The sequence below is a fragment of the Lissotriton helveticus genome, chromosome 2_2, assembly GCF_964261635.1.
Source record: "Lissotriton helveticus chromosome 2_2, aLisHel1.1, whole genome shotgun sequence".
Classification (NCBI taxonomy): Eukaryota; Metazoa; Chordata; class Amphibia; order Caudata; family Salamandridae; genus Lissotriton; species Lissotriton helveticus.
In genome coordinates this window covers 126,463,703-126,476,090 of record NC_136060.1, presented here as the reverse complement: position 1 = coordinate 126,476,090, position 12,388 = coordinate 126,463,703, and the positions used below count along the sequence as shown (strand labels likewise).

At 38.7% G+C, this 12,388-nt stretch overlaps 1 protein-coding gene across 4 annotated transcripts in view; it reads right to left on the bottom strand.

Moving 5' to 3' along the window:
* The window catches only part of LNX1 (ligand of numb-protein X 1), a 300,305-nt gene that overhangs the window by 110,755 nt on the left and 177,162 nt on the right, over window positions 1-12,388 (bottom strand). For 2 of the 4 annotated variants that reach the window (XM_078678190.1, XM_078678193.1), the window contains 3 exons: window positions 7,543-7,680; window positions 4,887-5,054; window positions 1,878-2,080 (listed from right to left, as the gene is read on the bottom strand). In XM_078678190.1, coding sequence (XP_078534316.1) covers window positions 1,878-2,080; window positions 4,887-5,054; window positions 7,543-7,680 — 509 coding nt within the window. The remainder of the gene's footprint in view (window positions 1-1,877; window positions 2,081-4,886; window positions 5,055-7,542; window positions 7,681-12,388) is intronic. The other 2 variants (XM_078678191.1, XM_078678192.1) reach the window with 1 other exon arrangement.

Below are 12,388 nucleotides of genomic sequence, written 5' to 3'. Positions count from 1 at the left end.
GTGTCTGCTTTATTTCTTCCCATTTAAATTTTTTTCTCTGAACTATAGTTTGGTACCATTGTAAATTTTGTTATGTATTTTCTTTATGAAGTACTACTAAATGAAACACATTTCCTGTTCTATTTTACATTATCAACAATCACAAACATTTCCACTTGTCACTAACAACTGCTCACCTTGACTATAGAAAATAACATTTTAATCATGTTAATAAGAAGTCTAAACCTATTTTCAGTATCTGACTTCTAGCACACACAAGTTCCCTTCTAGATTTTGTGATATCGCTATCTTATGTATGCAAGTTTATCTAAACTCTTTCCTCCTAGATTTTAAGATATCACTATCTTGTGTCTGCAAGTTTATCTAAACTCTTTCAGTCCCTGAAAAGTTCTCACCTGGTCTCCTCGTACTGGTTTGGTCGATGGGCGACATTTGTTGTTCTGGTGTGGTTTGCCTCTAATCACACCTGATGCTCCAGAGGGAAATAATTCGGAGATGCACTATAATTTTCTGTGAGATGTGCCTTTAAAGAACATCAAAGTTCTTTTGCAGCTCATGTTATGTGTTTAGTTATCAATAAAATATTTCTTTAAAAGAAGGTTAGGAGATGAAGTTATAGTAAATAAGATGCAGAATATGCCTTGGGAAGGATTTTCGCTGGTCTGATAAGATGACGTATGCAGTCTGCCCAGGAATGGAGGTGTCCTTTTGGAAAATGCTGGATTCCAATTGGATGAAGACGAAGTCACGCCACATGCTTGGTAACATTATTCTTTGATACACGCATTCCTAGTTTAGGAGTTCGAGAACCCTTGTAGACAAATTTAGTGAAGGGGGGCTGCAGAGGAGTTTCAGACTTCGAAGCAGAACTGAAGCGAGCAGAGCAGATGTGATTTGCAGATGCAGAGACGAAGAGGGTAGACCTTGATGGAGAGCAGAACTGAGGCAGACGAAGGCAGATTAGATTAGATTATATCTAGTTAGTTGCAAGTTTTGGCCGTTCTGACTTTTATTAAAATCCTCAAGCGTTATGCTTTGACTGACAGGCTTTGCCAAGGCTTATTTGTTCTATGCTTTATTCTCTTTATGGGAGATTCTGCAATTATTAATTGCTGATTTAGCTTCATGCTAATCTCACTTTTGTTTCTATTCTTGAACTCTTCATGGGTTCTGACTGACATCATTTGTGCCTCTTTATCTAAGAATAGGGATTTTTCCTTATGGAACGCACTGTATGCAATTTATAACATGCTCTGTACTAACTTTATTTTTCTATTATCATTCCTGTAACCTGTTTGATACCTGACTAATGAATGAAGAGTCAGAGAATCTTAAATATTAATTAGAAAATAAATCCCTTTAAAACTACTCACAACTCTCATTATTAGCTAAAATGTTTATTTGCATTTGATTATTTGCCCATGTCTATGAAGGAGCTCTATTGCTCAAAACACGGTGGCCAAGATCCATTCCCTCGATGCGGGAACAAGGGTAATGGTAATTAAAGGTAATGATGTCACATTTTCTTAATTTCCAAAGAGAGATTGCCCTGAGATTTCCGCTCTATCGGTGACATTTCACCACAGCATTGCATTCTAACAATGAGATTATAAATTGTGTTATCTACACATAATACAATAGGTGATAGTTAGAAGAATGCTGTTCACCTACTAGGTATACAAATACAGAGAAACAACTCTCACTAAAATCATGTTTACATTCAAAATGCTGTTAAAATATAATCAAATCAGTCTAAGCATCATTGCAAGAATGCCAGCACATGATGGATATTCAGAAGGATACATCTGCAATATTTTGGATCTACAGACAACTGTGACATCATTTGCTGTGCTCCCAGTGATGTGCCAAGGCTTTACCTTTAGGATCATGTCTCCGGGCAGTAGCCTCCCATCCTTGGCGATCGCTCCATCCCGATAGACGTGCTGTAGGATAATGTGGACCAGAGGTGTTTCACTGCCTCCCACTATCCTAATGGCAAGGCTCTCATTGGGCTCTGTGCGGTTAATTTTAATGTTCGTTATCTCCCCATCTGGAATCAGGTGATAGAGCTGTGGCAGTGCTGAAAGAGAAATGTATTTGGAACAGTTGCATGGAAGTGAATTGTTGCTGGTGGTAGTATGATAGCTATCTCACATGACGACAACCACACCCCATCATTGTCTAGTTTAATCACTCAGTCCTTTCTAGGTTACTGTTTTTTTGCAACCTTATTACCCGTCACTTACGTTGGGCTTTCACACCAGCTCAAATATGACTGATTAACCTTATGATCAAATTCTTATTTGAGAAGATTCACTTTCTTTACTTTACCAAGTGAAGTATTTATTAATTCATAACACAGAAGATAAACCAGCGATCTTCATTGAACCAGTTGTGGGAAGTAAGCTGGTTTTTCAAAATAAATATTGGCTTTAAATTGACTGATATTGTGTCTCTTTCTATAGTTAATAAAGAAAAAGGCAAGACGTTTCAATAATTCAAGTTATTAAACCAATTTAGTACACTACCAGTACAAAGATATGTAGACCAATAGGCAATCAGAGTAAACATTGACAGACATATTGCTGGGGGCAAAGTGTGAGGGTGGGCAAATCACAGGATTTATATTTTTAAAGTTTCAAGAATATATTTCCGTGATGTGAAGAGCCAGCTTAAACATTAAGGGCCTGATTCACAAATGTAAACTCTATAGCGTAAGTTTAGGATTTTTTGAAATTCCCAAATGAGTTTTACAAGTATTATCTTTATGACTACCTATGTTTTCATGTGCTGAGTCTCCACCAGTAGCGTAAACATTGACTAATGTGTAAGTCTACCTTTGTGAACCAGGGCAAGAGTCATATCTTGCATCTGTCCAGTTTTCTAGCCTTTTAGGAACATCTAAGAGCTAGCCCCATTGAAGTTAATTGTTTACAGGCTAAACCATGCATACATGGATCCAATTAAGTCATTATAAGCATGTCAAGCTCAAAAGCAAGCTAACTACCAACAAAAACACACAGAGGGAAGTAAACAAGATACGCAGGGATGCAGCTTAAGAAGATAAGTGCCCTCTTTGCCTGTGATATGACCTACCTGTTTGAGACAACCATTTTTTACTTTCAGATAGAGCTCAGTTAATAACCTAGCATCCCACTCAGTGAGCTATATTTTCCTTTTTAGCCTCTAGTTTGTGTAAGTCAATAAGCAGTTCAAAAAAGCATATAACAGCTTACAGTACATCATTATAAGTATACGGAGCAGCGTAATTCATGAATGTAGGATAGGTGTGTAACCACATAATACAGGGGCAGTCTGTAAGGGCACCATGATATTCAAATCCTATATGATTTAATATACCAACTCTTACCTGATCCTTCATTGTCAATTGGACATGCATATAATATATGGAAAGACAGTGGAACCTGGTTGACAGCTGGATTGCAATGATGTAGTCTATACCAGCCTGCTTAAATAACCATTCAATACTAATCAGACAGGCCTGCCAAGATCGAAGAGCTTTGACAGAAATTGCTGGTAACAAGAGGACTAATAAATTCCAATACTCTGAGCACTCACATCCAATAATGATAAACAGGATGATCATAATGCCGTCCATCATGGCAAATCTCTTCAGGTGACATTCCATAATGGCAATCGTATAAAAGGAGGACTGTGACACAATCTATCTTAGCAGATCTCCGATTTCCCCCTCACTCTTTATCCACACTTATTGCCTTTCCTAAATCCATAAAACAATAGAGTAGATGACCTTCAGCCACAGCCAGCATAGTAAATCAAAAACATAAAATATACCCCACCAACACAATAAAGGGTCCTGCAGAGCTAACCAGAGTGGCCAGAAAAAACGCAAACTATAAAAAATGTGTCTAATTCCCACACTTCCTCATCTATCACAGCTAAGCGTTGCATCTTATACCATGATAACCGCATCTTGGAGGTCATCACACACAACATGGAAACACTTCCCTCATAAACTCAAAGCAAATACAAAACTGTTTTGACCACTCACCCACATGGTGTAGTGTGCTACCTGTGTGAACAAGTGCTTCAGTGCCCCATATAGTTGTAGTAAACACTATACAAATGCTATATAATTCAACTTTTTTGATGCATATGTGCATGCAAGTACATGGTTGCAACTCAGTGGCATTTTTTACAACAAACAGAGATGCATTTACTACATAAGCTACTTGCCGTAGATTTGGCAATTTTTTTATGTTGGTCTTTCTTGCCATTTTCAGGGCGATACTGGACCCTACCTCAGAATACACATTAGTAAGGATTTCCTAAAACTAAACATCATGACCCATATAGATTTCCTTCTGGGCCGACCAGATTCTCTCTAAGTTCAGATATCTCAAGGAGATGAAAGATGTGGTACTTTACTCTTTGCAGGTTGTTAACTTTTGTGCATTGTGCGTTTGAAAATTCTCTCTTGTGGCCAGTCTTTCCTGTCCTGATACCATTTGAGCCTCTGAAATTGTATTACTGCAGGAGTGCGGTCCCTGTAGCATTAGGTAAAGTCTACTTACCAGACACGGAGGCCACTGGGAAACCCTGTTCCCCACTAAAGAAAAGAAATGCCCTTGGGAAAGTAAATGTTATGTAGCGGGACAATATTTCTTATTTGATAGAAGTTTCTTTTGGAATAGGTGGAAATCATTATGAACAAGCAAATTATAGAAAAATAACTGTTAAAGATACTAAAACTGTAAATAATGTACTATATATGTAACAATAGGTTTACTATAAGATTTTATTAAATGCTCTGAGAGGCTTTGGTAATTTTGAGTTCCTTTGGAAATTGAAATCAAAACATGTAAAGCAAATTATTGAACACAAGAGACAGTAGTAGTCAATACCTTCATCTATTGAATTTGGGTATTGCGGTGGTTCTCTGTCCCGGTCTCTATCTGTGTTCAGCGGGTTCACAACAGCACTTCCGCTTTTTGTTCTCCTTAGAACGCTGAAAGCTCTGTTTAGCTTTTTGAATGATCTGCTTCTTACAGTGGAGCGTTCAAAATGTCGGTCTGAAAGAGAAGAATATTTTTTTTCATTGCTCCTTAAAAACGGATCTTTTTTTATAGAGTTGACAAACATTATTGATTATTATAGAGTAACAGCGAATATTACATTTGCCCATTAAACAGTATTCATTTTACCAACCTCTGGAAAATGAAAAGCTGAATCAGCGGTCTTAGAATTTGAACACATGTCATGCCAAATACTTGCTTGTGCAGCAGGTCAATTAATCATCAGAATAACCTTCCAATTGTATTTGTAGATCAAGCTTAGCCAAACTCACAAAACACATCAAATTAACTTTACAGATAAAACTTTTAAAAGGAACTTAAGAACCCTGAATGTGTTACCTAAACAATCAGAGGCCCCTTCTAATCAGAATCTGTTTTATTTAAAATAATACTTGATGCAGATTTCAAAACACACAGTATGTACAAAATAACAATATGGACATAAAACAAATGCAAGGTTTGCCTTGTGGACAAAGTGCACAAACTGGTCTATTCAATGTAATGTGTGCCTAAGAGGGGATATTTTAAGATTCAGTTTAAATGTACCATGAATATTTCCTCAAATTACGCAGTTTTGTGCAAACCAGTTTTAGTTTCCTATATTTAACTCGCAGGTCCCCATTACATGCTGCCATGTGCGTTTTCCCCAGCTGGGGGAGAGGGTACCACTTAGTCCAACTTTAAGTGCTCCCATGCTACCAGATCAAAAATGACCAGGTCCAGAAGCACGGGAATCAATTTTACCAGATGGGCATCTCCAGTCTGAAAAAATTAGGGTGAAAAAGGGCAAGGGTTTCAGCCAGAGGCACAACTCTGTTCTTGTCTGCTCCTCCAGCACCATGGCGGGAGCAAACAATGCTGCCTTCAGAAAGGCCACAGCCTTCCCACACTCACCCTGTGCTTTCTCGTATCCAACTGCCCCTGAAATGCATTTCCCCCAACAGATATTTACTCCCTGCTACGAGCTGGTAGAAAATATCAGTATTAAAGTGCCAGGAATTGTTGAATAACTTTATTTGACGATTTAGTCATTTCGGTCCAGCTGGTTATTCCTCATTGCAGGGAATTTCGCTTTTCATCCCAATTAAAACTTGGGGAGATACTGTCTGTAATCGTTAATTCCAGACCCAGTACTTTCCTGAGAGCTCAGAATGGGGGCGGCCATTGTGGTGGACGCTGGTTGCAGGAATGTTTCTGAAGCAGGTTGATGGATATTGGGGCAGCTTTGCACAGCTACATCTAATGGGCATCTAATGGACATTGTCTTATACCAGCATGAATCTACACTATCAGAACTTTTGTCAAAATACTAAGTGCCTTAAATTGCACAGAAATACTGTGATTGAGCATACCTCAGCCAAATAGCCTGATTCTAAACACCCAGTTTGGAGAAGAAGAAAACAACTGCATTTCACCATCCAGTAATTCCCTTTTGAAGACACCAACTTTCTCATTTTTTTTTCCATTAAATCTATCTCTTTAGAACAAAGTATTCGCACCTCTATGAAGTGTCACCAACAACGGCTCTAATAATTCCAAATAATCCTTTTTGGCATGGCTACAGACTGGCTGAGGAATTTAGTGCGTCTGTGAAGACCAGACTTTTCTCTGGGAACACTCATTTGCCAAATCCTCTTTAATGGGATTTTGAAATCTTCCTCATAAAAAATTCAGACATTATAATGAGTAGTATCTGCATTCCCAGACCATTAGCCCGATCTCATGAGGGTGAACATAACACTATGCGACGTAAGATTTGAGAGCTCCAAAATGTACTAAGTTAATGCTACATTTGTTCTAAAGTTCACTTTTTGACTTGCCAGTCAAGAGAAAGAGCAAAGTACCCCACTCTCTTTTTCTCTTCCTGAGCCATATTTTACTTGCCTTCAGTCTCTGTGAGTGGAATGCACCTGAAGACTGAGGGCCTTATTTACAAGTCCCTTGCGCCGCCGGTACATCACCTTTTCCCATATTAAAAGTGATGCATCAGCTGCGCAAGGGGCTTGTAAATAAGCCCCTAAAATGTTAGTGTTATACCGGTCAACCTTCCTTGCTTGCTCCAAAGCTTCATTTGTTCCGTAATTAATGTTTACAATCCAGGTAAATCTCACTAATATATCATTTATGTGGTGACCATATTTCAGAAAACCCTGATTTTCCAAAAGACACTGTGGCACAATTCAACATGAGTTGCCTTAGCCTTTTGTCCATGTCAGTGTCAAGCATCTGGCCCTTTCTGTTAAGATTATACACTCTATAAAAGCAATGTAAATCAGTTATTAGTCTTTCTTGAAGTGGAATAAAACATTTTCTACTATGTTTGTGATTATTTTAATTACTTTCCCATTAAACATTTCCAGTGGTAGCTGCTTTGTTACACACGGTTGTCATTGGTCCATTTCTCACCATGACCTGACATTTTGAGAGCACTGCAGATTTCGGATTATCTCCATCAATAGATTGTAAATGATTGTATTACACTGACCTGAGCTGTCTTTGATCAGCTGCACACCCAGATAGAAAACACGATTCATATCCGACTTTAAATAAAGAAACTCTGCTTCTGCTTCCACGCCTGCAAGTAGCAATCCATCCTTTAACTTTGGTAATACCGATTTCTTTCCTATAAAATGAAATTGTTTTTTTAGATTTCAGCGCATCCTGTGATTATTAGCTGCATCTCTTGCTTCTTCCTGCCAAGCCAAGCCATTACAAACCAAGCACAGGCACATTTTTACACAGGCTTCCTTTTTGCAAAAGCGGGTGAGCAGACTCCAGAGAAAAGCTCAGAGGCTATTCACATAGCAAAGCAGAAGCAACATTTTATCCTATAAATGAAGTGAAAGGTTCCTGCTTTCATTATTTGTGAATTTGTTTGTAGTTGATTTGTCAGGTCCCACCTGCTGCTTCTAAGCAAGTCAGAGTGTCTCAGAAGAGAGAGGGGAAGTGGAAGCTAGCAATGCTAAAACAGATCATGATAACTGAACCTATATGTTGCATTGCAGTCCTGTTACTCAGAGGTGGGCTATACGTCCCACTAAGCATCCCAAATGGAGGCAAACTAAATTGCCCCAATGCTGTAGATGTTACTCCAGCACAGACTGATGGACATCTAAGTATCGAAATCACAGTCAGAATTAGACAGCTGCTCAGTTAAAAGCTGATTTCAGGAAAAAGCTGATGGAACAAGAAAATTTTGGGGTTTTCTTCGGATCTTGAAATGATCTTGCTGTTGTTTAATGCCTGTGGTCAGGCTTTTTGTTCCAGGCATAATTCTTGATGAAGACTCCCGAGTGATCCAGTTGTCCGATACCGAGGACTGTAGTTGTTGAATAGTTTAGACCGGTATCTTAGACCCCAAGACAGTAAGCTGTGTGAGTAATGCAAAGCATCCTGAAGGTTACCTTAAGACTTAAAGGAGGCCACTGTAAGGCTTAAATGGCAGGAGTAATGTGTTCCATCATTTTCATGCCTAGAACTAGTCTTGCTGCTTAGTTTTGTACCAGCCTAAGTAAACGTACAATCTTCTGAAGACCTATGGACATGTTGTTTCAATAATGGAAGTGCAATAGTACCAGTGAGAGTACAATGTTAAAATCTTAGCACTGGTGTGGGCTTGATAAACACATGAAGTTGGAAATGTCTCCTCTGCATCGCAGCATTCGCCTGTAGAGTGAACTACAGTATACGATCAAAGATTACTCATAGGTTTCTTAATGTGAGAGCTGGGATATTGAGCTCACCCAGTGTAGAGGGGCCCTGGAAAGGTGACCGTGGTTTTCTTATTTAATGCCCCCTAGAAAGTCAATGTGCATTCCATTCGGAAGATTAGTGAGGGAAAGTTTCGGAATGAGAGTTGATGACGGCCTCTTTCTTTCTCTGAGCTACACAATCATGTACGTCTTTTCCAATAAATCTACCTTCACCGCATATATGAATACTGGATTGATCACTGGCAATGAGTGGAGCAGAGTCGATCAGAAGTGTCCTATGGAGGTAGTCGATCAGCTGGTTCAGTAATGAGGAATGATTCTGGTCGTTGCCGAGTTGGAGATCGTTTGACATTTTTGTCCAGCAGCCATTAGCACAATGAGAAGAAGATCACAGTGAAGTAGACCTGATTAAAAACTAAGCTGGCAAAATTGTGAAAAGACCATTATCTATGGTTAGTATAGAGGTTAAGAGTGCAGGTTGGCCCAATGCCTGATGGCGTGCACATGTCACCGGGTGTAGGTGTGCCTGGTGGAGTCCCAACACGGTGTGCCTGACCCCAGCATTGTCATCAAGAAAACCAGGAACACTGAGCACTACTGTTTGCAGGAGGATCGTTGCTCTTAGTGCCGTTGCATGATAATTGCACATGGGATAGAAAACACACGTTCTACTGATCTGGCAGAAAGGAAGAAGAAACTCAAAAAAGGATTTCATAAGCCACCTTTTGATTCATACGCACAAAGGCTCGCAGAGATGTTTCATGAACACTGAAAAATAAATAATATTTTTATAATATTGCATATGTTTTTATAATACTAAGTATTTATCAAGCAAACATCATTCATTAAATAGAACTTATTTTCTCCTGTTGTTGTGTGAACAAAATAATAGTGAAGCAACTTTCACACCATGGAAAGAATATGTGCACCCACATGTTTTCTTCAAACCCATGATGATCCACCTTTGGACTGTGATCAGTTGAAGGGAGGCTTTGAAGCTTATACGGAGGTGATATCTTTATAGCAAGGAAGGAACTATGGTTAACCACCATTTGGGAGCCGTGGAAGGAGAGCTTTAAGGCATTTACCTCCACTACTGATGGATGAAGATGAGGAAGATGGGAGTGAACTAGGTGAATTTGAGACTGCAATAAGCAAGCTAGATGGCAATTATTGGAAAAAAGTGAATAAAGTATTTACTGGACTTACACTTGTGGATAGCATCCAGAATAAACTATTGACAGTTACATAACTGATTTACGTGCATTAACATCTGTATACAAATATAAATAAGAATTTACAGAGGAAACTACTGCTGACTAAAATGTAACTTGGAAGAAGATCACCAGCATTGCCAAGCAATTTGACACTAAAGACAAATGAATAAGGGGACCGAACGTCAATGACATTAGCGATGGGAAGGTTAGTAAAGTTAGTTGTCTTAAAGTCTAGAGAAGAAGGAAAATGCATGAGATATGCAATAAAGATAGGGGGTGCGATTGTTGTAGATGTGATAGATGTAGCTGTGGGACAGAAATGCATAAAGTGCAAATGTAAGAGTAAATGTAAAGATTATTTTTCAAACGTTTGCAAGGCGCATAGGTTACAAGAAGATAAGGACACAGATGAATACTGAATGAGGCAGGTTAATGAACTTCCAGAGGAGTTCATATTGGAAGTAATACTATTGGAAGAGAACCACAATAAGGATCCATATTGCACCATGACAGTTGGAGATGTGGATTTACCATGATGGTGAAATATGGAGCGAGACACACTCTACTAGGAGAAAGACAGTTTTACAATTTCTGGAATTTGTGCCCCCTGGATATTTGCTTGAAGGTGAATGGGAATAAGCCCATGGAGGTAGTTGGTGTTTTAATACAACTTTAAAGTTCAAGGGATAGAAAATCAACTCTAAATTGTATTTTACTAAGGAGGGCACTTGTTTGTTGAGTTGACCCTAGCAAAGGTAGTTGATGATTACTCTAGACCAAAACATCCTGAACACGTTTTGGGATACAGTGACCATTTAAAGCTTGGGAAGATAAAAATCCCACAGTGTTTAGCAAGAGGATTGGTCTATTAGAAGTTTTTGAGCAGACTATCTTTTTAAGAACGGGATTAGCCCAAAGGCACGCAAATTTAAAAACATTCCAATATCCATGAGGACTAATTTACAAACTCGGTTAGACAAATTGTGTAAGGAAAGGGAAACAGAGGAAATCGAATTCTCAGAGTGGGTGCCCCCAGTAGTCATTTCTGATAAAAGCAAAGTAAAGATCAGAGTATAGATTGATCTACATGATATGAAAAACTGTGTGTAGGTGAACCATCATCTGCTGCCAAACATTAGTGAAATTACGTCCACTTTAAAAATGCAAAGATAGTTAGCGCCCTTAATTTGTCTTCTGAATGCCGCCATGTGGGATTACAAAGAGATTCGAAACCATTAACATCTTTATCACACAGAAGGCGTGTACAATAATAGGAGGATGCCTTTTGGCTTAATTTCTTCATTTTTCAGATAATGATGCATTGGTTGTTTAGTGGTGTCACTGATGTTAATGGTTTCAGAATTACATACTTGTTTATGAAAATTGTCAGGAGGAGCATGATTCAGCCCTAAATGAGGTGTTGTCCATTTTGGTGAACAGCATACAGCAAAAAAGAGAAATGCAGTTTCGCATTAGAGAGTGTGTAGTAGTTAGGGTGCCACTATCAGCAAAAAAGGTGTAACACCCAAGACCAGTCTTGTAGAAGTGATTGTTAATGTACCTAGCTCCAATAATAAAGATCAATTGCAATACTTTTTGGGATTAATGGACTACTCAAGATACATAGCACGTTTTAAGATAAGACCTGCTGTTTAAGGAACTTTTTGAAGAAAAATGCAAATAGGAGTAAAGTAATTGACCTGAGAAGAAGTTTAGATCACTCAAGTTTGAAATAGCACATTGTCCTGTTTTTAAACTGTATGGCATGCAGTTTAAGTCTACAATTATGACTAATGCCATTTGTTTGGTACTTTAGGCTGTACCTTTTCAAGATCACAAGGGTAAATTAGAAACTGTTGCACATGAATCCGGACCTGTTAGTGGGGGATAGCAGACATATTGCACAATTGAAAAAGAAACATTAGCCTGTTTCTGGTTCTATTCTCGCCAATATGTTGGGATACCCAATTTTCGGTGTTCATGGATTATCAGGCTTTAGTTGATTTACTGTCTATGAGAAAATCTAAGATCTCTACGTGGCAACTAAGGATGCATGAAATTTGATCTGCAATGTGTACCTGGCTGCATAAATGTAATTGCTGATTGTTTGTCACATTTACACAGACCTGAAAATGATAATGTACGTTGTGGTGAAGAAGAAGATGGTGTGGTAGTTGCCAGTGTGTTTGAGGAGATTTAAAGATTTCTTTCTGAGGATGAGTGGAAGTGTGCTATTGGAGAGGATGAGTAGTTGCAAGGTGTGTTGTAAATTTTCAGGCTGGGCTGGCTGGAAAACACTGGGAAATGAGATTGCAAGTTATTCTGGCATCAGAAATGAGCTGTCAAACTAAGAGGATATTTTGTACAGAGAAAATTTGTTGGTGCTAGCTATAGGATTAGA